General features: G+C 40.1%; 1 protein-coding gene across 9 annotated transcripts in view; it reads right to left on the bottom strand.

The window, feature by feature from the left end:
* Window positions 1–27,202, bottom strand: part of SPEF2 (sperm flagellar and cilia associated 2) — a 211,154-nt gene that overhangs the window by 116,597 nt on the left and 67,355 nt on the right. For all 9 annotated transcript variants that reach the window (XM_051853820.3, XM_089312716.1, XM_089312714.1 and 6 more), the window contains 4 exons: window positions 15,824–16,043; window positions 9,357–9,478; window positions 4,455–4,558; window positions 3,410–3,666 (listed from right to left, as the gene is read on the bottom strand). In XM_051853820.3, the coding sequence (XP_051709780.3) occupies window positions 3,410–3,666; window positions 4,455–4,558; window positions 9,357–9,478; window positions 15,824–16,043 (703 nt within the window). The remainder of the gene's footprint in view (window positions 1–3,409; window positions 3,667–4,454; window positions 4,559–9,356; window positions 9,479–15,823; window positions 16,044–27,202) is intronic.

Genomic DNA, 27,202 nt, shown 5'->3' with positions numbered 1-27,202 from the left:
ACTTCTGACTCTGACCTCCTCAGGACATTTTTAGCACTGGTATAGTTATGAGTGCTAAAAGGGCCCCACAGCAGATATTAATCTAACATTTATAGTGTGCCAGGCCCTGATACTACAAAATGAAGGGCAAGGCCCCATTATGGTATAGTTCAAAGGTAGTGTGAAAAGAAACAATTATTATATTGTAATTATTTAGTCACTGTTCCATGTAATGGGCGCATAACAAATAATAATAATAGGTGTGCCCAGAATGAGGAGAGATTAGCCAGACCCCACAAAATGGAGCAAAGGAGAGAAAATGCATTTGTAAGGCTTGGCAGGTGAGCATTAATAGTTCCTCTAAAGAATGGCAGTAGGGCTTTGAGGTGGCAAAGTCTGAATGAATGACAGAAGTAAGTGTGGAGAGTCAACAGGGGCTGGCTCAAGAGTCTGGTACTGAGCTAAGTTGTTCAGATTTTATGCTGAAACTGTGTGAAGCCACTGAGTAATACTGCAGCTAGATTTAATGCAATTAGATATGCTTTTGTAGTATCATTGTTCTGGCTGCAGTATAGAATATGAATTGGAAAGAGAGGGAGATTGCATGCAATTATTAAGTTGGAAACCTATCACCATTTGAAACATAACAAATACTTTAAAGATAGCAGCAAGATTCAGAGGAAGAACTGTCAGATTCAAGTGGTTTTTGCAGGAAGGGGGAGCAGTATACTACAGAATTTAGTCATCAGTTGGGATGGAAGACATGGCACAGGGAGAAAGGGATGACTTCAGGTTTTGGACTTGTACAACTTCTGAATAATATGAACAGGTTGAGCTTGAAGAGCCCATGGTACATTTAAGCTGTGGTTTTCAGAAAATGGGGAAGTTCGTAGTAAAGTTGAGACTTCTAAGAAAAAGAAGAAATTCATCCAGGAAGAAAATTGAGAGAAAAAAAAGAGCCAGATTGTCATGCAAAACATCAGGGTTTAATCAAGAGAGGAAAGAAGTGTTTAGAAGCAGCAACTCGAAGGAGAGGAAGAAAGCCAGGAAAAGGAATGTCTCATAAGTTAAGGAAAGACAGTTTCTCAAGACTCAGGTGTTATCTGTGCCCTGCCCAGACCCGTGGGAACCTAAAGTCCTGCCCAGGAGTAGTGAGGCCGGGTGTGGGAATCCAGTCACTAGGGCTGAGTGCAGCTTATTATCCTGAAATGCTTGGGGTCTGTGGGGAAGCCTCAAGAACAACAGGGAAGACACTGCCCCCAAAGGTTGGTGGGCTGCAAAGGCTGAATGTGAATTCAGCGAGAGCTGGGCAGAGAGGCAAGGTCTAAACACAAACCCAGCAAGGCAGGAGACCAAGGAAACCTAAGGATAGGAAATAGCCTTTGGGGAGTAAAAATTATACCAGATGGAAGAGTAGGTGGTTATCTCAGCTTATTATCCAGAGCTGAAAGCTCAAAAAGAAGAGTTTAAAATTGAGAAATTGAACTATTTAAATGCTGACATCAACTTCAGAAAATTTTCCAGAACCCCTCTCATCATGTAAATTTGATAGAAAGAATACAAAGTGGATTCAGTAATATTTAATAAAAAAAACTCTTGCCAATGGATTGCTTTCCACTTCTGAAACATATAACAACACACTTCTTATGGAGCACCAAGGAGGGGAAGCAAATCTTTTGAAGCTCTTGTAGGGTTAGGAGCTTCCAGGGATCCTACCACACAAAGGTCTGTATGTGTGCTTTAGAACAACTTGTCATATCCACTTCCAACTCAGATTGATCTCGATGTTCAGGACTATGGACTGTTACCAGACAGCTATGGATTAGCAATGTTCTTAGCCAATCCTCAGCTATCCACTGAACAGGAAAGGGAAGTCAGTCAAGCAGGTAGAATCATTACTGCTATCAGCAGTAAGATACTTCTCACTTCCTTGGATAGAGAAAAGAAAATTCTCCTGTTTACAATATGATAGATAGCATCCAGTTTAAACTACTGGGTTCAACAGCTAAACTAATATGCAATGGTTTTGTCTTTAAGTAAACAATGAGAGCAAGATCTCAAATGAAGCACTTATGCTTTGAATCCCCATCTAAAAAGCACTGGACATGATCTTTTAGATCTCTCCTAGCCCTGAGTGTTGCATTAGTAGTACCAGCAGTAATAAAAGATGATAGAAGTCATTCAGTGTTAAAGGGTTCTTTTTTAAAAGCTAAAATCAAGATTCTTAAACAGATGTAAAACGAACACATGTCAAAGCTATAATTTGACTCTTCAGCTAATGAGGGAACCAGTAAGATGTTAACACTGGTTCAAATGAGAATCTGTATAGTAGACACATTTGCAGTCAATCAAGAACAGTGAAATAAATGATAATAGATGAAAAACTGGTTACTGTCTACAGAGTATATAGTACTTGGAATCATCTTTTTGTCAATGTAGAATGAATTGTGTCTCAACAGAATTCATTAGCATTTGTATGGGCAAGAGTCATTGGCAATACTATAAATTTCCTGTGATTTATGGAGGTAAAGAGCTGAGTCAAAGCTGATGGTAGAACAGGCCCCCATGGAATCTGGTATTTCAAAGGCCCCCATAGATAATACTCAGCCTTATCAGGAAAGGATATCTCATAATCTTTTGTTCATTCCAAAGGCTGCCACAAAATTTCCTGATGTATTTACTACATATTTATTATGTACCAGATTCTATCCTAGGTGTTTAACTCTTATCTCATTTAATACTGATGATAATACAATGAGCCATTCTGTCTTTTATGTTGTAAAACAGAGGTTCAGAACAATGAAGTTACTTTTCCAAGGTTAAAGTTGGAAAGCCATGTCTAAGAATAAGTGCTTTTATCCACAACTATTTAATTTGTGGGATGAAGTAACATTTTCATTTCAAGGATGAAAAATATCTAAATATGCAATGGATGCTTCCACCAGGATTTTTCTGTCCAATCATGTGATGACTTCAGCCAAGTGGGACTTGCTACTCAGAGTTAACACATAATCCAAGGGAAGGATTGTACCAGATCCCTGCTTACAACACAGATTTGGTTTGTGACCGTCCACCAAGATGTACTAGATGGCCACAGAGAGCTCCTCCATGTAGGCAAGTCTCATAAAAGCACCTTTGTGCCACAAGAGCAGCCAAGTTGATGCAGAGGTTTAGTGACATATTTGCAGTTGGCTTAGAATTCTCTACTCTCCCCAGGCTTGATCTGCGGTAGAGAATTTAACTGTGAATACCAACATTCAAAGCAAGAGGCAACTGTGCCCAGCTAGATAATCCTCTGAAAGGTTAAAATGAATATCGCCTCACTCACTCACAATTGAAAATGCTGCGAACACTTACTGATTCAGTCAACTAAAAAAAAAAAAAAGGCATCTTGATCATAAAAATTCTCTAAAAGAAAGGTACAGCTTACCCATGACATCATTCATGCGACTCAGTGAGGAATTATCAGAAATATCTAATAGTATAACAAAATCAAATGCAGAAGAGGGCAGAGGTACTTCTTTGGAAGTTGTAGGATCCACAGCCAGTGTAGATATTTGTGCTGCTTTTCCTTCTGCTTCCATGAGGTATCTGTTGCAGCCTGTGAGAGTTTCCTCCAGAAGTTGAGCTTGGTTTAATGTCATTGGAAAACCATCAAGGATCCAGTTCTGATTCACAGGTATCCCACTAAATGAAAACAGAGCAATCCATTGACATTGTGAGAGAAACAAGTACTTTGGAAATGATAACACATTGAATCTTGTTTCCTACATACTGCAACTATATCCTCATCCTTCTATGCACTTCAAAACTCATTCACAGGAGCCTTTTGAACTTTTTTCCCCCATCCTGCTTAGCCTCATCACTTTATTATATGGATCAACTGAGACTCAATGAATTTTTAACATTTTCTTCCTTTCCCGCATTACAAAAGAGGGCTGAGAGAGTCTTTGATCCTTAGAAAGGAGGATGAGGCAGATTACAAAGGCACAATCTTTCAATCAGTTATCATCTCTGTGCTACTCACACATGGAATTCCTGTGCACATCTACCCTATCACAACCTTGCTGCCCTAGCTCTGCTCTCTTCCTTTGGATTCTTGTGCCCAGTACCCTGGCCCCTGCTTTTGTAACCCAAAAAGAGGAAGCACAATGACCTGTGACCTCACAGTTAGAGTCCTTTCCTTCCATAATCTGTCCCTTGGCTTTTTCAATTGTCTGGTTTCTCATAAACTTCCACAAGTAACAGAAACTGATTTGTATTCATATCCAGGTATAAGAAGCCAAGGTTGGTAAAGGCAAGGAAGTAAAATATAGGCAGATAAATCTCAAAATAGATCTAACTTTGTATTACTGTATACTTCCTTATGAGATGAGTAATATTTATTAGATATTAAAAACAAAAGCATTCTATATGATTATTTATATGTCCTTAAGTGATAAAGACTACATAAGAAAGACAACCACAATACATACTTAATAGCGTTTACCATGATGTTAACCAGCAACATGTCTGGAATGCTCTTTCCTTTCTTCAGCAATTGTTCTGATTTTGCACCAAGCTGAGCCCGCACAGTGAGCTGTGAAAATAAATATCAAACAGTAGTAGAAGGCAGCTAACTTAAAATTCCAACTCCAATTTTTTTTTTTTTTTTTTTTTTTTTTTTTACAGGCAGAGTGGACAGTGAGAGAGAGAGACAGCGAGAAAGGTCTTCCTTTTGCCCTTGGTTCACCCTCCAATGGCTGCCGCGGCCAGCGCGCTGCGGCCAGCGCACCGCGCTGATCCGATGGCAGGAGCCAGGAGCCAGGTGCTTTTCCTGGTCTCCCATGGGGTGCAGGGCCCAAGCACCTGGGCCATCCTCCACTGCACTCCCTGGCCACAGCAGAGGGCTGGCCTGGAAGAGGGGCAACCGGGACAGAATCTGGCGCCCCAACCGGGACTAGAACCTGGTGTGCCGGCGCCGCTAGGCGGAGGATTAGCCTAGTGAGCCGCGGCGCTGGCCCCAACTCCAATGTTTTTTTTCTTCTATTTTTGGACAGGCAGAGTGGACGGTGAGAGAGAGACAGAGAGAAAGGTCTTCCTTTTCCGTTGGTTCACCCTCCAATGGCCGCTGCGGCCCACGCGCTGTGGCTGGTGCACCACGCTGATCCGAAGCCAGGAGCCAGGTGCTTTTCCTGGTCTCCCATGGCGTGCAGAGCCCAAGCACTTGGGCCATCCTGTACTGCACTCCCTGGCCACAGCAAGAGCTGGCCTGGAAGAGGAGCAACCGGGACAGAATCTGGCGCTCTGACCAGGACTAGAATCCGGGTGCCAGCACTGCAGGTGGAGGATTAGCCTATTGAGCCACAGCGCCGGCCCCTCCAAATGTTTTTAAGACAAAAATAATTAAATGGTCATGCTCTCTGATGAAGATACTGATTATTAAGTACAATTCAGGAGTCAGGGAAGCATTTCAGGAAAACTTTTATGCAGACTTAGAGGCTCTTCCTTCTTCCCTTGCAAGATCTTCCTCTTTAATTTTCAGCTGTGTTGGCATCCCCAGACTTCACCTTCTGATGCCTTAAATCAGAAAGACTGAACTCACTGCTTGAGTTTTAGGCATTCTTGCCATGCAGTCTGGCATATCTTCTGAGGAAAACCTGTTTAAACATGGCTCTTGTTTCATGAAATACTATTGTTTCAAAGACCAAATTCTATGTTTTCTGCTTGTTTTTAGGGTGCTGGCTTGTTTGCTGCCTTGTTTTTTTCCTGTCTTCTTTTGGTCCCTGCTATGGTTTGGACATGGCTTTTTCCACATAGGTTCATCTGTTGAAGGCTTTGTCCCAATTGTGGCAATGTGAAAGGTGATGATAGAACCTTTAAGATGTTGGGCCTAGTGGGAGGTGGGAGGTCACTGAAGGTGTCACTCTTAGAAGGTATTAATGCTGGACTCATGGAGTGACTTAGTTCCCAAGAAAGTGGGTTATTTTAAAAGAGTATGCCTGGAAAGCCAAGACACTCTGGCAAAAAGATCTCTGTGAGTGAGATCCCAGTGGAAAGAACAGGTCTTCAAAGAGGGAGGTGCCTTTCTCTGAAGGGAGGAGAGAACCTCCACTTTGACTATGACCGTGTCTAAACAAGATAAGAGTCGGAGAACTCAAGGGGCTTCCATAGCCTTGGAAACTCATAACTGGTGCATAGGGAGATTACTGATGCCATAAACAGGAGTGTCAATTGGTAAAGTCAACAACAGGAGTCACTGTGCACTTACTCCTCATGTAGGATCTCGGTCCTTAACGTGCTGTACACTGAGGCTTAATGCTATAACGAGTACTCAAACAGTATATTTCACTTTGTGTTTCTATGGGGGTGCAAACGACTGAAATCTTTACGTAATGTACACTAAACTGATCTTCTGTAAAAAAAAAAAAAAAAAAAAAAAGAAAGAAATTTTCAATTCCCAACTTGACTCTCACTGGGATTAAACATGACAATAGGTCTGATCTGATTTCATCATCATTTTAAAAAAATCATCTATTATTTTTCACTTTATGTTTCTGTGTGGGAGCAAACTGTTGAAATACTTACTTAAGGTATACTAAGCTGATCTTCTGTATATTAAGATAATCGAAAATGAATCTTGATGTGAATGGAAGGGGAGAGGGAGTGGGAAAGGGGAGGGTTGTTGGTGGGAGGGACGGTATGGGGGGGGAAGCCATTGTAACCCATGAGTCGTACTTTGGAAATTTATATTCATTAAATAAAAGATAAAAAAAAAAAAGGGAAAAAAAAAAAAAAAAAAAAAAAAAAAAAAGAGTATGCCTGGCCGGCGCCGCGCCTCACTAGGCTAATCCTCCGCCTAGCGGCGCCGGCACACCGGGTTCTAGTCCCGGTCGGGGCGCCGGATTCTGTCCCGGTTGCCCCTCTTCCAGGCCAGCTCTCTGCTGTGGCCAGGGAGTGCAGTGGAGGATGGCCCAGGTGCTTGGGCCCTGCACCCCATGGGAGACAAGGAAAAGCACCTGGCTCCTGGCTCCTGCCATCGGATCAGCGCGGTGCGCCGGCCGCAGCGCGCCGGCCGGGCGGCCATTGGAGAGTGAACCAACGGCAAAGGAAGACCTTTCTCTCTGTCTCTCTCTCTCTCACTGTCCACTCTGCCTGTCAAAAAAAAAAAGAGTATGCCTGATCCAAGTCTCTCTGGCTTCCTCATACTTTGTGATCTCTTCCTCTTTCAAGTATACCCATTGTGATGATGTCATTCACCACGAGGCCCTCACCAGAGCTGAACACAAGTTGGCACTATGTTCTTCAAGTCTTTTCTTTACAAATCACCTAGCCTCATGTACTTCTGCTATGAGGGAAAATGGATGAATATAACCCTAAAAAATTAACTCCTATGTTTTGTCCAGAATTTATAATTGTTACTTGTGGGAAGACAACTCAAATATAAGCTATCCAAGTCACTGAACAGGCACCTCGGTGGAGCCCATTCTTAGCTACTGGAATGAGTAATATACTCAAAACCCTGTAAGACAATGCATGGCTTGTGTTTTCCCCTCCCTCCCTCCTGCTCTCTCTTCTTTCCTTCCTTCCCTCCCTCTCTGTGCTCTACCACAGTTTGGGTTCTACTTTCAGAAGACAAGCTGAGTTTCTCAAGAAAGATTAAAATGCTCATTGATTACCATTTCTTCTTCCAGGATTATTAAGTTACGGATAATAAACATGTCTAAAAACAGACAACTTTAGAAGTCAAGGAGTTTTTGGTTAAAATCCATGGAAAAGAGTTTTCAAAATTCATTTATAATTCATTAGATGTATATTTATAGTATTTTTAAATAGAATTATCTCTTTAGAGACAAATACCTGGAATAAAGAAATAAATGAAAAATCCAACTGCTATGGGAGAACTGTATGACCATTGTTAACCTATATGTTATTTGGTGATGCTAACAACAACAATGATGAATCAGGAGGATCTGAGCTTTATATGAGAATATGAATAAACTATTTAATAAGGTAAGCCTTCACAGGACAAACAGGAAAGATATCTACTCTGTAAAATTGATGCTAGTTTTACTTATAGAAACACATAGTAAACTGTGGTGTAACCTGTCTTTCAAATGGTTTTAATTACTATGTAAAATACAGCAACTGCTATTTTGAAAATATAATGGAGCTTGAGAAAATAGAAAATTATCTTAAAAATAATAATCCTAGAAGTGACAGTCAGTCATAGAGAAATAAAGAAAAAATGTAGGTTACCTATAATTCTTTTGGTTAAAATAGAAAGAGTGTCACAACATGGGAGAAGATATAGCCACACCAGAACAAAAACTCCCAGTTAATTTTAGAACTCATGGTTAAGTGTAATATAATTTGTAGCCCGTGCCAAAGATCTGAGTGAATGCTCTGCCAATGTATGCAACTGCAGTAACCAGCATAAGGTAAAGAAAGGAGTACTGGGCTCAGAACCTAGAACCCCAATCAGAGAGTAGTCATCAACTAGTCCTTCTTATCCTGAGCAAACCAATTCATCTTAGGGTTTCTACCATCACCTGTGTGAATTGAGGGGGCTGGACCATATCCATGATTCTCAAAATGTAATTCTCTTATGTAATCTCACCCTTCACTCCAAGAATCTTGATGCAATAATGTAAAGAGATGCAATGCAGATGAGAATGTGATGCAAGTATATCTTGGGAGTGTGAAATAGGTGAACTATACAGAGAGCCTCTCCTACCTCCTCCAAACTGATCTACTAGTCTGAATCAGGAATAGGCATGCTACAGCTTCTAGACCAAATAGCTGGCAGGCTGACTATTTTTATATTGTTCTTAGACATCACTCAAGGATCCTAGTATTCTGGAAATAAACCAGGTGTTGTCCTCCATTCCAGCATAGGGCTCCAACACCTGTGTGACCACTTCCTGGGGCCACTATGATCTCCAATTACACGCTGGGGACTCTGGTGTTGGCAACTGCTAGGCACCGAATGATAGGATCTCGGCTCTAGAGTTGGTTACTTCTTGAGTCCCCCAAAACACTCATACTGTATATCTCAGCCACTATAATTCAGTTACTCCACCCATCTCCACTTACCAGTCAGTGGCTCTTTCCTTAGGAGAATGGTGAGTCTTCAGATAATAGCAATTGGAAATAAAGTAAACCACCACTCCAGTGGTCCACCTAGTTAAGCTTGTGGGGGTGGGTAGAGTTCTCTGTCTTTTTAGGGAAAAACTCACATAATAGCCTCCATTTTTATCCTTTGATCCATCAAACCTAAAATGTTCATATTTTCTAGACCTTACAGAAAAAAGCGTCTGGTCTAGAAGATCTTTGGGATTTCATTCAGTTTTAAATCTCTGGTGTATTGGCTGCACATGAACAAACATCACACTTGCCTGATCTTCTTTCCTATCCTCTTGAGGAATGGATGAGGCCTCACTGACTTTTTCGTTGTCATGATATGCTTGGATAGCTTCTTGGACAAGAGTGTCAATAGAAAGTATCTTAACAGGGAAGTCTAAAAAACAAAATATAATTTTAGAATTAGCTTCTCATTTGGGAAATTGATGCCATTGTCTTGATATTCTGGTTTTACCCTTCAAGACTGTCTTTTGGGCACCCTAGAAACAGCTACAGTCAAGTAGGCTTTTATTATTATTGAAGAAAAACTTACATAACTTAAATTTAACCATTTAAAAAGTACAATTCAGTAGCATGTAGATATTCACAATGTTGTACAATCATCACCACTGTCATGTTCCTGAAATTTTTAATCACCCCTTGTTAGTGAAACTAGTGCTGTCTTACTTAAGCCTTGGGCCCCATTTTAGGCTCTGGCCCAGTCACCATCTTGTATAATAAATTCTGGTCTCTCCAGAGTAAGTTTCAGTTCCTAAGTCCAGTTTGGCTTACTAGAAGTCAGGTGACCAAATGATCCAATCACAAGCGTCAACTCTACCCCCACCCTAATGGGATTTGCTATTCCCACTTCCTTATCTCTGCAAGGCTATAAAAAGACCTGTTTTTCCTCTCTCTTGCCTGTGAGGGTTCCTTCCTACCCCCATCCCCCAACCCTGATAGTAAAATGATTCTTTTTACTCTGGGGTTTGGTGTGTTTTGTGGTGGCCTTTTGTTGGTGCTGTGACTTGGATCCAGGCTCTCTTGTTGACCTTGCTCTCCCCTCAGGGATCTGAGCTGTTTTGGGATTCTGGATTCCTGCCAACCACAGAACTTACCCCCAGACCTCCTTCTTTGTTACTGAATGCTCTGTGACTCCCATCCACACACTTGCCCTCCAAATCCGGAGCTAAATGGGGAATGGGGAATTCTCCCACTGTGACCTCTACTTCGGGTTGTGGTTTTGCTCTGCTTTGTCTTGAAGTCCCGGTACAAGGCATCACAACTCCTCTGGGCTTTACGCCCCAGATGCCAGTGGGTGCCAGTGAAGACCCCAACCCCTGCTTCCTTACTCTCCTCATTGGACTGATGGGATCTCGGAGATACCTGCTATCCACCAGTCTGACCCCATAGGTTGCTATGGGAGCTTCTGCATCCCACGTTCCATCTGATTCTCCCCTTGGTTGTCTTCTAAATAATCTTGTTCCTCTCAAATTGGCCCCAGATCTCAAACACCATCATCTCATCTTTCTTCTTCTTCTTCGTTTTTTAAGATTTACTTATTTGAAAGGCAGAGTTACGGAGAGGCAGAGGCAGAGGCAGAGAGAGTGAGAGAGAGAGAGGTCTTCCATCTGCTGGTTCACTCCCCAGATGGATCAATGACCAGAGCTGCGCAAATCTGAAGCCAGGAGCCAGGAGCTTCTTCCTGGTCTCCCATGTGAATGCAGGGGCCGAAAGACTTGGGTCATATTGTACTGTCTTCCCAGGCCATAGCACTTCTGATCTGGATCAGAAGTGGAACATTAAGGACTCAAACCAGCACCCATATGGGATGCCGACATTCAAAGCAGCGATTTTACCCGCTATGCCACAGCGCTGGCCCCTCATCTTTTTTTGCAATCAGGCATGGCCCATGTATGACCTCGACAACCAGTCCAAATGGCCGCTTAATGATACATTTGACCCTGACAGTATTCGGGCTCTCTATCACTTCTGTGAGCATTCAGGAAAGTGGAGGGAGATTCCCTTTGTCTGAGCCTTCTCCCATCTCTGTTCTGAACCTTCTCTTTACACCTCATGTTTTGTGGCTCACTCTTAAGTTCCAAAGCTCCCACTAAAAGGCCAAAACCCCTTTCTTCTAATTTTGACCCTGCAGATGAGCCCCACCATACCACCCCCCATCACAGGTGCCAGCTTAGCTTCTTCCTGTTCAGGCCCTGGCACAGTCACCTCCCACTCCTCAACCACAAAGCCCACCGTCCATGCTGGGCTGGCTCCAACTATACCTCCCCCTCCTGCCCAGAAATTCCAGGAAGTGGCAACTGTTTCTGCTCCCCCTGCCTTATCTCAAACCCAGTCCTCACTCCAACTTTCGCTCTCCCCCTTTCTGCTGAGCCAGCATATTCTTCCTGCCCTGCCACCACCACCTCAAGCCCTCAACCCCCTTTTCTGTTCCCCAGTCCCCGAGTCACTAGCTCTCATGCAGCAGCTAGGGAGCCTGCCTCCATGCTGCTGAGAGGTGGCAGCAGCAAAAGGTACAGTCAGGGTCCACACTGCTTTCTCACTTGCTGATCTCTCACAAATGGAACAAAAACTGTGTTCCTTCACCTCTAACCCAGTGTTGTACATTAGAGTTTCAATATCTAACCCAGTCCTATAATCTAGCTTTTCACAATGTCTTTATGATCCTCTCCAATACCCTCCTTCCAGAGGAGCGAAGGCAAGTTTGGGAACAGGCCCATCTCCATGCTGATGAGACGCATCAGACTGACCCAGCCCATCCTATGGGTGCACATGCGGTCCTGGAACAAGACCCCAACTGGGATTATAATTCTCCCAATGGCATAATCGCCAGAAATTGTTTCATTATCTGCTTATTTGATGCCCTCAAAAAAATCCACCAGAAAGACAAAGTTAAAATGGCTCGAGAAGGGTCCATTAACTCCACAGGCAAAAATTCTAGAGGTGGCCTTTAAAGTATATAATGGGAGGGATGAGAGAGCCCAAAAGACAAATTTCAAATGCTGGCCAAGGCCTTTCAATAACCTGCTTCCTCCAGTAGCCCTGTTGACCACAGGGGTCCTCCAGGTCCATGCTTTAAATGTGGCCAAGGTAGCCACTGGGCCAGAATGTGTCTCAACCCTAGAGACCTACCAGGTCCTTATCTTAAATGTTGCCAGAAGGGCCATTGGGGGGTGGGCTGTCCTCTTATCTATTGGGTCAGTAGGCCATCCACTCCACCCATGCCCCGAGTTGACTTTCCAGGACTGGAACTGAGGTTTAGAGATACGGAGACTCCCGCCACCCAACTATGGCCATCACTGCAGGAGGCAGGGTAACTGTGATGGTTACAGGTAGGCCATTTTTTTTTTATCAGCCCAACAGCAACCTTATCAGTCCTTACCCAGTATTGGGGGCCTACTCTGCTGCCTCAACCTCCATAGTTGGAGTGGAGGGAAAACCTTACAGACCCCTACAGACTTCCAACCTGCTCTACATAACTAAAATGACACCCTTTTCTCACTCTTTTCTTATCATATCCCAGTGTTGCTCTCCCCTTCTGGAAAGATATCTACACTCTGTCAGTTTAATACCCAAATAACATTCACCCTCTGGCCATTAGCCCTGTCCTCAAGCCTGCCTTCACCTCTCCTTTCCTGTTACTGCTCTCTCAAGACAATCCTAGCCCAACTGTCCTGCCTACCTCAGGCCCCTGTCCCCCATCAATCCACAGGCATGGAACACCAATCACCCCATGATAGCAGCTCATCATCCTCCTGTACAGATTATTTCTTTTGTTCTGGACACAGGGGCCTCTTTCTCTCTGTTGACAACACTTTCAGGCCACACTCTGGACCCCGGCATCTCTGTTTTAAAGGAGTCTCAAACATCCCCATCAAAAACAAAACAAAAAAAAACAAAACACTCGGACTCCTTCCCTGCACCTTTGGCTCCCTGACTCTGGCCCATGCCCCTAATGGGCAGAGACATACTCTCCAATCTAAAAGTCTCAGTCTTCATACCACCACTAGACTCCACCTCAATCTTTTGTCTACAACTCCACTCTTTCTGTTTGTCCCCAGATCTCCATCTCGCCCTCCCCTTTGCTTGCCCTGCTCCTTCCCCTCTGCGACAGCCAAAACTACCTCTTTCTCTTCCTAAATCCTCCTCTTCCATTCTGCCACCCTCTCCTCCTGAGTACAAAACATACTGTAAAGACTAACGATGTGCTTATCACTCTACAAGCCCTGCGCCTGGGACATTTCAAACTGCTAAGACAATGCACCATAAGCTTCACTGGAGAGCCTTTCTCTCATCCTTATCAGAGTCCTTGGTGTTCTACACCTCCCCAACAAGCAGCTCTGCTCTTCAAGTCTGACTTCAAACCCCCAAGCTCACCCCTGCCCTCTGGGCAGATGCAGCTCTAAAGTCTTCTCTAAGTAGCCACCTTTTCATCTTTGGACCCTAAAGTCCTAGAACCTAACAAAATAGAGCCCCATCTCACTCTGCTACTCTGTTTCACATCTAAATTCTCTCTTCCACAAAGACAAAAATCTCAATTCCAGCCATCTCCAGTAATATATTTGATAGAGCTAACAAACAACAAACACAACTCAGAGACAGTGGTAAGTCCTAAACAACTTTGCTCCACAGAATGCTCCATGCCTAGCCTTCTTCTCTTTTCCCTGCCTTATCTAGTGACAGCAAAAGTCTCTTCAGTATTGCATGGACATAGAGGCTTGGCCTCTCTTTTAACCTAGCCACCTTGACATCTCTCCTGCCCTACACCAAAAGGGCCATAAAGCCGTGAGAAAATTTCCAGGAATTCAACACACATAAAGCCCTCTACCCAGCAGTGTTCCACACAGAGAGTTAAGAAAAAATAAAAATAAAGCCCCCTTCCCAAGACAACATCACCCTAAAAAATATTTCTCTCTCAACCTATATAATCAAGACTACTGGGTCAATTACTATTTTCAGACATACCTCCTTTTCCATAATTGCCCCTTATTCTGTCACCTATCAGATTCTCTTCCTTAAGAATCTCTCTCTCTCCAACCAGAGTGGTGTCCATCTGCTCTGATGGATGCCCTCCCCCATTAAATCTACCATAATGGAAGATAATAACCTCATACATAAAATTGTGGTTCATACATAAAATTTTGTAATTGGACATTGAGTTCAAGTATAAAAGTATGTTATTAGTGAAAAGGTTAAGACAGAAAGATAATTTTAAATGAAGAAAGGACAAGGCTTGTAAGAATTTATCCTAATGGCTAACCTAATGGCTAGTTTATTCTACACTGAAATGAAAAGCTATGAAGGTTTAAGTAAGTTGCAGAAGGTATGAGAAGTCATAGAAGGTTATAAAACAAAAATTTTTTTAAATACAAAATCTATCTATTTTTTTCTTTGATTAACATACAATTAAAATCTGCCCCTCCTGTCAGTTTTTGTTTGCCTCTCAATTAAAAAACTCCCTCCTGGTTTAGACAGCACCTTTTCTAGGTCCTCTAATAATCATCTGTCCTTTGTTTTAGCTCCTAAATATTTAATCTGCTTATTAGATCTATTTCTTCTAGACTTAAAACAATATCCTAGATGACCATGCATTTGAAACCTCAAATGGAGAGCTTTTGTGAGCTGGTGCTGCAGCCCCCTTGAGAAGCCATCTTCTTCTGAAACCCTGTCTTGACTACAGGTCTCTGTCTCACCCCTACATATTCACTCACCCAACAACCTCCGAGACTTAGTGAGCCATCAGACTTTTCTTTCTCTTTCCCCTTCCAGGGCCCAGATCCTACATGCAGACTCAATCTTATCCTTCTTGCCATGCTCCATTCTAAACCCTGTAACAACCCCCCACCCCCAACCACTACACCATTACTCCCACAGGGCCACTCACAGCCAAGTTTATCTGGACCTGAGCTCTACGGCCAACAGTGTCTGAAGACTTAGGCCCTTCACCATTGATAAACCTGCCTCCAAGAAATGGGTGAACACCCAGCCACCCGACGTTTCCAACAGTGGGTAAGTGCTGATCCTCTTACACTGCTACCAGCTCTTTCTACAACTTCTGTGGAAGGAATATTAACCACTTGGTTAATGCGACTTCTAGGACCGTTGGCTGCTATTCTCACCCTGGCTTGTATACTACCTTGTCTGTTTAAGTGCTTATAGGAGGTGATAATGAAATGAAAAGACTTATTTTATTTATTTGAAAGGCACAGTAACAGAGGAGAGAGGGAGAGACAGAGACAGAAGGAGGGAGAGAGATAGAGCTGGAACTAGAACTAGAGCTAGTGAAAGAGAAAGAGATCTTCCATCTGCTGGTTCATTCCCAAATAGCTACAGTGGCTTGGGCTGGACCAGGCTGAAGCCAGGAGCCAGGAACTCTCATCTGGGTCTCCCACATAGTCAGCAGAGGCCCAAGTAATTGGGCCATCATCTGCTGCCTTCATAGGCTTATTAGCAAGAAGCTGGGTTGGAAGTGAAGCAGCAGGCACTCAGATATGCCTGGGTCATAAGTGGTGGTTTAATTTGCTGTTTGATAATGCTGGCCCACTTGACTCATTTTTTAAACTTAATAATCATAGCCTGGACAATAACTATAACATAATTTAATTATAACACAGATGTTTCAGTTTTTCAGCAAAGCCTCTTACATGTTTTTCTGTAGATATTAGATAGATGCAGCTATAGTCAGTTTAGGTTATAATAAGGGGGTAATTAAAAAAAATCCTACCTTTTTGTAGAGACTTTAGAGTGGTAGTTTTCCCACTAAATGTTTTTCCCAATACGCATCCCTTAACAGAAGATGAAAGTAATTCAGGTTCTGTTGATTCAACTTGAGGAGGAAGAGATTTTTCAACTAGTCTGTGAAGCACATGGCCTAATATGCAATTGTTGGAAGGTGGTAAATTTTCAGCCATTTCTTCTGGTAAGGCCCACTCCCCAACCATATTCTGCAGAAGTGACAAACAACAAAACAGAAATGTTTTTAAAAATAGAATTTAGGCATAGAAAAGATTTGAGTATTGAAAGCAAATACAATCTACAGCAAATAAAATAACTAGGGAAAGGCAACTGATCTAATGATTAAGCCACCACTTGGGACACCCATGCCCCATACTGAAATGACTGGATTCAAGTCCAAGATCTACTTTTGATTCCAGTTTCCACTAATGTACACCCTGGGTGGTAGCAGGTCATGGCTCAAGCAGTTGAGTTCCTGCCACTTACTTGGGAGACCTGGATTGAGGTCTTGGCTCACAGCTTTTTGCCTGGCCCAGCTTTAGCCAGTGCAGGCATTTCTGGGGTAAACCAGCAGATTGGTGCTCTCTTTCTCTCTCTCTGCTTCTCAAATACTAAATATTAAAATAAAAATATACTAAATACTTTATATTACATAAATGAATAATAACATCAATAATACTTTCATATTACAGTGCATAGAACTGATCATTTTATATGAAAATAAAAAAAACTCAAAAACTTTTAGTATGTGAACACACACATACTGAGTTAATTGAGATATAATGTAATTATGCTGAGCATTACAATACTTAATGTTATCTTCAGCAACCAGATAAAATAGAGTAATAACTTATCTGAAATCTTATGCAAGTACTCAGCTTATTTTAAAATATTTTAAAGTGAAAAAGATAAAAGAGAACTTTCATGGACAATGTGGCATTCTCTATCATTTTCAGTTCCCATGTTCTTCAGGTTTTCTGCTGATGTAATCAAAGAATTGAAGAGAAAAACCTGTACAAAACACATTGTCTTATATCCCTGTATAAAATTAAAACTTTGAAAAATATAAATACTTAACATTATAAGTATAATTTCTGAGTAATTCTGAGATTAAATAGGAAACTAACTGTTCAAGTCTGAAAAGGACATTAGAATGATATATTTAAAAATGTGGGATAAGATAAAACCCTATTTAGAGTAAAATGGCTTGCCCCTTAACCTAACATGCCTTGATGGACAATTCTTTTATTTAAGACTTATGTATTTATTTGAAAGAGTTACAGAGAGAGAGAAGCAGATACACACACACACACACACACACACACACATTGAGAACGGTCTGGGCCAGGCTGAAGCTAGAAGCCAGGAGCTTTTACCCAGTCTCCCACATGGGTGGCAGGAACCCAAGCACTTGGGCCATCTTCTGCTGCTTTTTCCAGGCCATTTATCAGGGAGCTGAATTGGACATGGGGCAGCTGAGACTTGAACCAATGCCCATATGGGATGCTGGGGTCACAGACAACAGCTTTATCTGCTACATACCAGTGCTGCCCCCAACAATTTTAAAAAGTAGAAAATTCAAAAACTAAGCTATATAACAGGGAACAAAAATAATTTTAAAATAATCAGAAGAAACTATCAGGAACTCATAAAAATAAAAACAGAAATTAGTAAATTAGAGGGTAGGCCTGTTGAGATGCTCACTCTGATAAATTTCTAGGACTTACACATACTAATCATCACAATGAAATTCTACTCATCTGGTGAAGAACAGCAAGTGTCAGTGTTGTAATGTAACAGAAAAGAAGGTCCCAAGGAGACTTAATTACTAAGATAATATTACATATAATATTATAGTACATTTGAATTTGAGTACATTTGAATTTATTACTGTATAGTAATAAATGACATTCTAAGAAAGCATAAATGATTAAAGTTAACTTAAACGGACCAGTTAAGAAGATAGAAGCCATGGCAGAAATAGAAAAGTTGTCAGAGAACTATATCCAGCAAACTTGAACACACTAATGGTTTCTCTCTCTTTCTCTCCCTCTCTGTAATTCTGCCTTTCAAAAAAGTAAATCATTTTTTAAAAGAATACACTAACAGTTTACAGAAGAATTTTCATTCTTTAATTAAATGGGAATGCAAACATGCTTGAAAGTCTTCAAGATTATGGGAGTTCATTTGGCAAATACATAACACTCATACAAAAATGTACAAAGATGAAAGGGTATTAAAGATAATTGAGAAAAACAACATTCAAAAAGGAAACCACAAGTCAATCTCACTTGAAAAGATTTCTCAAAAACCACAATAAAGTATTAAAATCAACATCATGTAATAGACAATGAAGATACCAATGGATGTTGACTGTAAATTCACTATACATCATGCTATTCTCATGAATTATCTCAAATTATTCTCATACAATTCTTACATAAGCATTATTATTAGATTCCCAGTTTGTGAAGAAGCAGAATCTGAGTATTACAGAGGCTAAGTTGCCTTTCCATGGTCACATTAGTCATAGCAGAACCTAGCCTGGAACCTAGGCAGTCAGATTCCAGAACATATAACCTATGAATAAACGCTGTTTTGAAGTTATCACATCATGACTGAATAAGAATTACTTCATGAAAACAAGGTAGGTTAAACATTAGGAAAGCTATTTTTAAAAACAATTTATTTATTAATTTGAAAAGCAGAGTTACAGAGAGGCAGAGGCAGAGGCAGAAGAGAGAGAGAGAGAGAGAGAGGGAGAGAGAGAGAGTCTTCCATCTGCTAGTTCACTTCCCAGATGGTCACAACAGCGAGAGCGTGCTGATCTGAAGCCAGGAGCCAGAAGCTTCTTCTGGGTTTCCCACATGAGTGCAGGGGCCCAATTATTTAGGCCATCTTTTACTGCTTTCCCAGGCCACAGCAGAGAGCTGGATAGGAAGTGAAGCAGCCAGCACTCAAACCAGCGCCCACATGGGATGCTGGCACTGCAGGTGGTGGCTTTACCCACTACACCCCAGCCCCAGCCCCAGGAAAGCTATTACCAGGTCACAATAATGGGTTAAACTATTAAAAACAGCTATGGCTATTTTGATCAAGTAACATAAATTAAAAATTCATTTATGATTTTCTAAAAAGGAAATAAAAATGAAAATAAGATAAAAAAAAAAAACTCTTAATAAGCTATGGATTGAATATAACTTTCCTAGCAGTCTTTGGTCCAATATATAATGGTGAACCAAAACAACCAACATGTTTTTCTATTAAAGTTAAATACAAGAGAAAGCTGCTCACCATTAACACCACTGCTCCCATTGTTCTCAAAGATCTAGCCAGTGCAGTGGGAAAGGAAAAAGAAACAGCACTGTCCCCAAAAGTGATGGTGGCTGCTGAAAGCTGAGTTCTTGGTGCAGAGGTGAAAGCTACAACCTGAGCTGTTCGAGTTCCACAGTGCTGGTGGCAGTGGCAGTGACAATCTTTTTGGAAGTCCTTGCTGAGATGGTTCTGGTCATTTTTCTGAGAAGCTGAACCTTAAGCCTAGTTCTCAAATCCATCTATTGATTCTCTGAACTACTGAACATACTTTCACTAAGTTTTTCCTGCTTACTGAGCAAGTCAACTTCTGTTGCTTGCAATTAAAAACTGATGGACTCACTGGCATTAACATTCTCATACACTCATATACGTTCTCATACTCTCATATACATTCTCATACACTCATATACATCCTCACATACTCAAGCTTCAAAGCTGTAATGAGGATTAAGAATAATAACTTGAATAAAGGGTTTTATTGAAAGATTTAAAATTATAAAACCCCCAATGATCTCCCAAATTAACAACAAAAGCACTATTGTTATTCCCCACCCAAAACCCAGTAGGGTGATATAACAAATTATTCTACAGTTAACGTGAAATTAGAGATATAATGGATTGAAATATCCACTCAAGAAGGAAAGCAATATGGTGGTTGCCTTGTCAGATATTAAAGGACCTATTAAGTGTATAGTACAAGAAGTAATAAGCTGCAAGAGCAGAATATTCAGTGCACAAAAATATAAGTTCTACATAAAGATCTAGTTATATAATAAGTCTCCAAAAAGGTTACAGAAAATTCACACTATGAAATAAGCATGCAGATATTTCAATTTTTACACCAAAATGATCTAATATTTTAGTTCCATTTTTCATGAACTTTTTGAAGTACCCTCATACATTAGAATTTAGCATGTAATAAGGTTTATATTTCACGCTAACAGAAATAATACATTGTTGTACAAATGGTATTTGAACAACTACTTATATATATTAAAAATATAAACTTAGGCATCCTATTCTTTTCATGAAAACTGATTCCAGAAGAATGAAAGATATAAACAAGAAATCATAAAGGCATCAAATTTTGGCATAAAGGCATCAAATATTTATGTATTTCAGGGAGTTTTTTTTTAAAGAAACGTAACACCAAAGCTGAAAGCTGCAAAAGAAAAGGTTGACAAATTTGATTATATAAAAAAATCTGATTTCTTTCTTAGAGGAAGGTGCGTGTCTTTGTTCAACTGTATGTATATGATTTAGCTCATTTCCTAATCATTTTCTGTACAGTACTTCTTTACAAAATTTTTTTGCCCAAATTGGCTTATTAATAAGAATGGCATATTTTCATGTTAGTACCATGATTGAATAGATGATGAATAGTTTATAAATACTTCCACACTATAATTAAGGAATAGACTTCATAGACAGATGAGACTTCATACTACGTTTTTAATCCTTAATCTTTAACCATTGACTGACTAATGCTACAAAATGGTTCATTAAGACAGATTCATTCTACATAAGGAACTATTTTTCTAAATACTCTGAGATAAGAAAAATTTGAATTAATCTTTAAGATTGTTTTATCCTGTTTCAGTAATCCTGACAATATTTCTATAATTATGCTATGTCATGTATACATAATTACAAGCCTGTACTCTTTGTTTTATCAGTATTCTTTCAATATCCAAAACCTGTCAAAAATGCTTGCTTATAATATAAGTTGTCAAATTTGACAAGTATTATGGATGGCTTTTCTAATTTGGTTCTACAGTTTCTGATATAGCAAAACTGGAAATAGGGAAAAACTTTTTGGTTGAAAGTGCCCAAAGTATTCTAAAGCTTTTATTTAAAATAAGTGGAATTTATTAGTACATAAAGATATAAAGTTTCTGATATTACAAAATTGGAAATAGGAAAATACTTTTTGGTTGAAAGTGCCAAAGTATTCTTAAGTTTTTCTTTAAAATCAGTGACATTTATTAGTATATAAAATAATTAGATTTGACTGCTCCTTCTATACAAACTACTCTTTATTTTTTAAAAAATATTATGTTTTGGTTTGTTTTTGGTTTTCCTTGTAGTTCTATACATTATACTTATCTCCATTGTTCAAAGTTAGCTAGATACTGAATAGATTTACATAATGACTGGTTGCATTTTTATTGATTACTTGAACTGTTTATACTTTTAACAAATTAAGACAAATGATAATTATGCAATGTGGCAGAATAATTCATTAATGAAATAAAAAACAGAAACACTATAAATTATGTAATTTTATAATAAAAAGACTGTTTGTATGTCACTTAATGGCAGGGATACAGTTTGAGACATGCTTTGTTAGGTGATTTTGCTATTGTACAAATGTCACCGACTGCGCTTTACACACATTAACTAAACAAACCAAATGTTATTAGGTAATAAAATCTTATGGGACCACTGTCATAAATCTGTCTGTGTGGATCAGATTGCTGTTCTGTGGTACATGATTGTAATTCTAAGGCCAAGGTGAAGTGAAAATTGCTAATGTTAGAATGATTTAGAACTTTCTAAAGGAAATGACTAAAGGACTAAGTCAGAGGGCTTGGTTTCCCACAATGGTCCTCTAGTTGCTTGCTTTGCATTTTTGTCAGTTCTCTCATCTTTGAAGAATGAACTGTCATCTACCTCACAAGACTGTGGTAGCATTCACATTTCTGCCCAATGGAAGAACCCACAGGCAGCTGCTTCCTCACTAAGGGATCAGAATACAGCCTTCTCCCATCACTATGCTGTCGAATGTGACCAAACACAATGGAATAGAACATGGACTGTGAAGAAAACAGAATGTTGAGGTTAGCAAAGAACTGAAGCCTGATGGGTGGTGACAGATAAAGGATTTTTGGAACACACTGGGTAGAACCACCTTAGAAAAGCAGCTGGTGACATTTTTAGCACAAGTCAAGAATAAAGGCTAAGTCACAATAAAATCTCAAAGTGGATGGAAGAATATGATGAGTGAACATAGATCAGGAGAACTAGAAAAAGATAATTAAACTAGGATGAAGTTAACAACCATGAGCTAAAGAGATTTCAAAGAAGAGGCATACATTTTTACAAGATCCCTACACTACAGGTTTGTTCTGTGTTTAGGTATGATTAAATTAATTATATAGTAAAATGTGCTGCTTCTTTTCTCCTTTAAGTATTATTATAAATAGTCATCTGGCTATTATGGTCTAAAGTTCCCCCTGCTCAGATAAGGCAATACTAGGTAAACATCACTTTGTTTTTTCTGTGTAGATGTGCTCCATATGATTAGCACTTAATTTATATAAACTGTTAGGCACATATAGAAGATCATCAAGATCTGTTTATTTTAATATTAATATTTTTATTGTGCCTGTTAAATATTATTAGTATGCAGTTTTTAAAGATGTTAAGTGCAATGTTCAGATCTACACCTAGGAGTTCTAGTTTTCCTTGGGAAAGGAAACACAGATCAAAAATTTCCAACGGCGAATGAACAGCCTCCACTTTTGGTCAAGTCATAACCTGTTCAATTTACTAATTTTACTAACTGACCTCTGATCTTTCCAGAACCTGAATTTTGAGTTCCTTGGCATATGGTATCTTCCATTCTTGCCATCTTCACAGATTATTACATGGACCTACCACACTGCTATTCAGCTTGGATCCAACATACTCACATACCTCCTCATCTGCTGTTGCAGAATTCTAATGGTTACCTAATCTATGATTCTGGTTACTTCCAGAATCATACCTTTTTGTATTCCTGTGGCTTGATGTGTCTGTTAATATTCTTGGTCTTCTTTAAATGGAGTATGGCTAAATGCCACTAAGGGCATTTATAAATAGCTTGGACATTTATAAATGTGCTTGGGAACATACGTATGTGAATGTGGTCTGAGGTGCATGGTTCAAGGGCAAGCCAAAAATCTTCCATGTAGGGAGAAGTTCAATTCTCAGCTCCAGCTCCTGACCTCAGCTTCCTGACAATGCAGATTCTGAGTCGGTGGTGATGGCTTAAGTAATTGGGTTCTTGCCACCCATGTGGGGGACCTGGATTGGGTTCCTGGATCTTACCTTCAGCCGCAGCCATTGTGAGCCTCTCAGGAATAAACCAGAGGATGAGAGATTGGTGTGTTTGTGTGTCTGTGCCTGTATATATCTGCCTTTATTACATCTCAAAGAGGAGAGCAATGTGGTGTCCTTGGATAAACAGAATCTGGGCCTTGGGAGAGATTCATCAGTCCTTAAAATCTCTAGCACAATATCCAACAAACAAAAAACTTTGAGGTATTCCAGTTATTCTTAGTAGTGGCATTCAAATATGGCGTTATAGAGTGGTTGTGCTAGCCTTGAAAGTAAATAATCTAGTGGTTGTCTTCACAGAGAACTAGAAGTTACCACATTTGCATGGCCTGACATGCCCCAGATATTCTCTGTTTGGTAGGTGTTAAACACGCCATGATTCAGCTACTGATGCCTTTAGAAAGAGAAAGAGAGAGAGAGCGCGCGAGAGCGAGCTTGATCTTTATTTGCTGATTCATTCTCCAAATGAACTTAACAGGTGGAGCAGAGCTAGGCCAATGCCAGGAGCCAGGAACTCCACCCTGGTCTGCCACATTACTGGCAGGAACCTAGAGGTACTTGGGCTATCATATACTGCCTCCTAGGCGAATCGACAGGAAACTGAGTCAGAAGCAGAAGCTCCAATAGGAATGAGGGCAATCCAGAGGGCAGCTTAACTGGATATTGCTACAATGCCTGCCCTTGAAATGTAACCTTTTTTTTTTTTTTTTTTTTTGACAGGCAGAGTGGACAGTGAGAGAGAGAGACAGAGAGAAAGGTCTTCCTTTTCCATTGGTTCACCCTCCAATGGCTGCCGCAGCCGGCGCGCTGTGGCTGGTGTACCGCGCTGATCCAATGGCAGGAGCCAGGTGCTTATCCTGGTCTTCCATGGGGTGCAGGGCCAAAGTACTTGGGTCATCCTCCACTACACTCCCTGGCCACAGGCAGAGAGCTGGCCTGGAAGAGGGGCAACCGGGAAAGAATCTGGCGCCCTGACCGGGACTAGAACCCGGTGTGCCGGTGCCGCAAGGCGGAGGATTAGCCTAGTGAGCCCCGGCGTCGGCTGAAATGCAACCTTTTAAATCCTATTTTGTAACAATAGCCAAAGGATTTAGGGGAAAAGACTCCAACAAGCTGCTTTCAAGAAGCTCCACTGGTAGTAATTCTACAAAATGTGGCTCTGCCCCTAGAGTATAGCTAATGCACCTCAGCGCCTCCATCGCAGGACATTCTAGTTGCCTTCATTTTGCAGCAATTATAGCTGGCTTTCTCGACAGAAAGTGAGGAAGTAGTGAGAGTCTGTGATACCAGAAGTATAGTGAAGGCCTGTAGTAGGGGCCACAAGAGTCATTACAGCTATTGCCATTCCTCAAATTCTAATGCACATTAATAGTTACGTTCGTCATTAGGAGCCTTTCCTTAGTGACTCAAGACTTCCAAGCCATCCTCTTTGCCTAACTTGTCCATTTTTATTGGTCTAAACCCATAAAAACACTGCTTGACCTACCTGCCTTCTCTTGGAACATACACACCACAATATTGCGTCTTCTAAGACAGTGGCTTTCCACTTTGACCAGGACCCCCCCATAAGATGTGCATTCTACACTGTGACCTGATATTCATGTAAAAGTATAAGTAAAACAAGAAAAATGCTGTAGGAAACACTTTTACTAACTGTGATGTGTTTTATTCCCTAGCATACTGCATTTGATTGCATTTATTTTGTGCTGTATCCATCATTGTTCAGGAAATAACTATACTGGTTTTGACCCATAAATTAAGTTCATAATTTGGTCTCAACCAACTGTTTGAAAAGCAAAGGACACTTTATTAGGTAAGATACCAAGAACCCTCAGTTTTTATCTCATGTCTATAATTGCCATATTGATTCACCTCTTAGATATTTGTAAATATGGAGAATAATTCTAACAAGTCTGCAATCCATGTTATAGAATAGATATTAATTTAGCAAATATGTTTTTATTTATTTTATTTTACATCTTAAAAGGCTATTTATATTTTTATTCTTTCTCATGGTACTTTAAAAAAGTTGCATTATTTAAAAAATGCTTTAATTTTCTGATGGCACTGCTTTAAAGCTGTTCTAAATACTTTATTAATATCCATTTACTATTATAAAAGCATATTTTAAAAAAATACATTTCTTGATGTAACTTCTCAAGTTGTTTATCATTAATTAGAAGGTCCAACTCTCACATTTCTAGGTTTTATTTCTGTTATTAGATCTTAGTCATAGGTTACTTATAATGCTTTAGAGAATAGTTTTATATACTATTACTGCTATTTAATATTTTCATATTGTAAATCTCTAAAAATTCATTATGTAAGGTCAATTATTATTTAAAAGACAATAGAAATTCAGGCTTAATGGAAAATAGACCAGCTTAATTTTTACCCAACGAAAAAGTATTTGTAAGTGGGAGATGAGGTAATCTATTAACTCAAGCCTAAACACTGGAGGCAGCAAATGACATCTTAACCAGGAACAACCAAATCACCCATTCATAATATTCTAATTCACTGGATAACTGACACATTCCCCTCTTGAATACATTTAGACATAACCGAGATGGACTCTTCAGATGACTCTTGGGACACCCAAATGCTTCAGAACTTAGTTTGTTCTACATGCTTGGCATTAAATGTATTCATGGAGAAAATACAGAGGACAGGAGGTCACAGTTCATAGGTTTAGGTCATTTTGGAGTTAATATCTTCAGATCAACTGTATATCATCCCTCCCAAGGTGCCCCCTATAACTTTTCATTCTTATCCACATTTAACAACCTTTTATACAATAAGTTTTCTCTCATCCACACTAAACCATGAACACTGGGAAGGAAGGCTTTCTATCTCAGTCAACTTCATATCCTCATATTTAGAACAATGCTGACACAGTGGAAACTTAATAAATACTTATTGATTGAATAAATGAATCCATTCTTCAATAGTATCAGCTCAATAAATGTGGACAGAATAAATAAGTGAATATAAAGACTTTACAATTTATAATATTGATTAAGGGAAAAGTTAACTTAGGTACCCAAATCAAATGGACACAGCCCACGCTCAAAACTAGGAACAAGATCAGAAAGCATCTTCTCATAGAGAGAATAAAGTAAGAATATATATATCATGCACAAAATTAGCAAATGCAGGAAGCATCTCAATAAGTTATAGCCTAGAGTGATTCTGAGATCCTCTCTGTTAAAGTGCACCTTGTTATATCAGCAAAAAGCTGATCATTAAAATTTAATAAATGAAAAACAATTTATAAATATGAGACTCCTTAAACTGGGCCATGAACTTAGAGAGAAGGAAGAAAGATTTCCAATATGTAAAAGTTAAGGTAAGCACTTTATTTCTGATGTTTTATCTCAGAGAGAAGATGGGTGACATCTTCATTTTTAACATAGTATTACTCCTAAGTCACCAAAAACAAATAGGTACCATCACTCAGGGGAAAACTTCATTAGGAGTAGTGACTGCAGTTACATCACTGACAACTGCATGGTTGTAAATATTTTTCTGGAGTGAGTTCTTGTTTGGGAAGAGGAGACCTGCCATCCTTGGGCACAACTAGAAGTGGATCAGAGATAGTCAGGGATTCAAATAGCTTGAAATTTGCCAGAAAACCAGGCAGGAAAGGAGTCAGGTCTAAAACAGTCAAGAGCTTGGAGGTCTGGAAAGTCACCTCCTGGGATGAAACCAGGGTCCTGGATAGGGGCAAGATAACCTCTCTGAGCAGGTAGGTCTTTCCTAGCAGACAGTGTTTGTGGCCTGGGTCTCATCTTCCCAGCTAGGTATTTGCCTTGAGTCTCCCAGACTAGTTTAACCCAAAGCGTACCACACAACTGGCCAATAACAGAAATAAACCGCAGACATTCCAACTCTGTTTGGGGCAGCTGCCAAGGGCCTCCTCACTTTGCTGCCATGTCTTTGAATCCTGTTC

Source organism: Oryctolagus cuniculus, chromosome 14, assembly GCF_051225735.1.
Source record: "Oryctolagus cuniculus isolate XC-2025 breed Fujian yellow rabbit chromosome 14, ASM5122573v1, whole genome shotgun sequence".
NCBI classification, from domain to species: domain Eukaryota; kingdom Metazoa; phylum Chordata; class Mammalia; order Lagomorpha; family Leporidae; genus Oryctolagus; species Oryctolagus cuniculus.
This window is presented reverse-complemented; position numbering and strand designations above follow the sequence as displayed.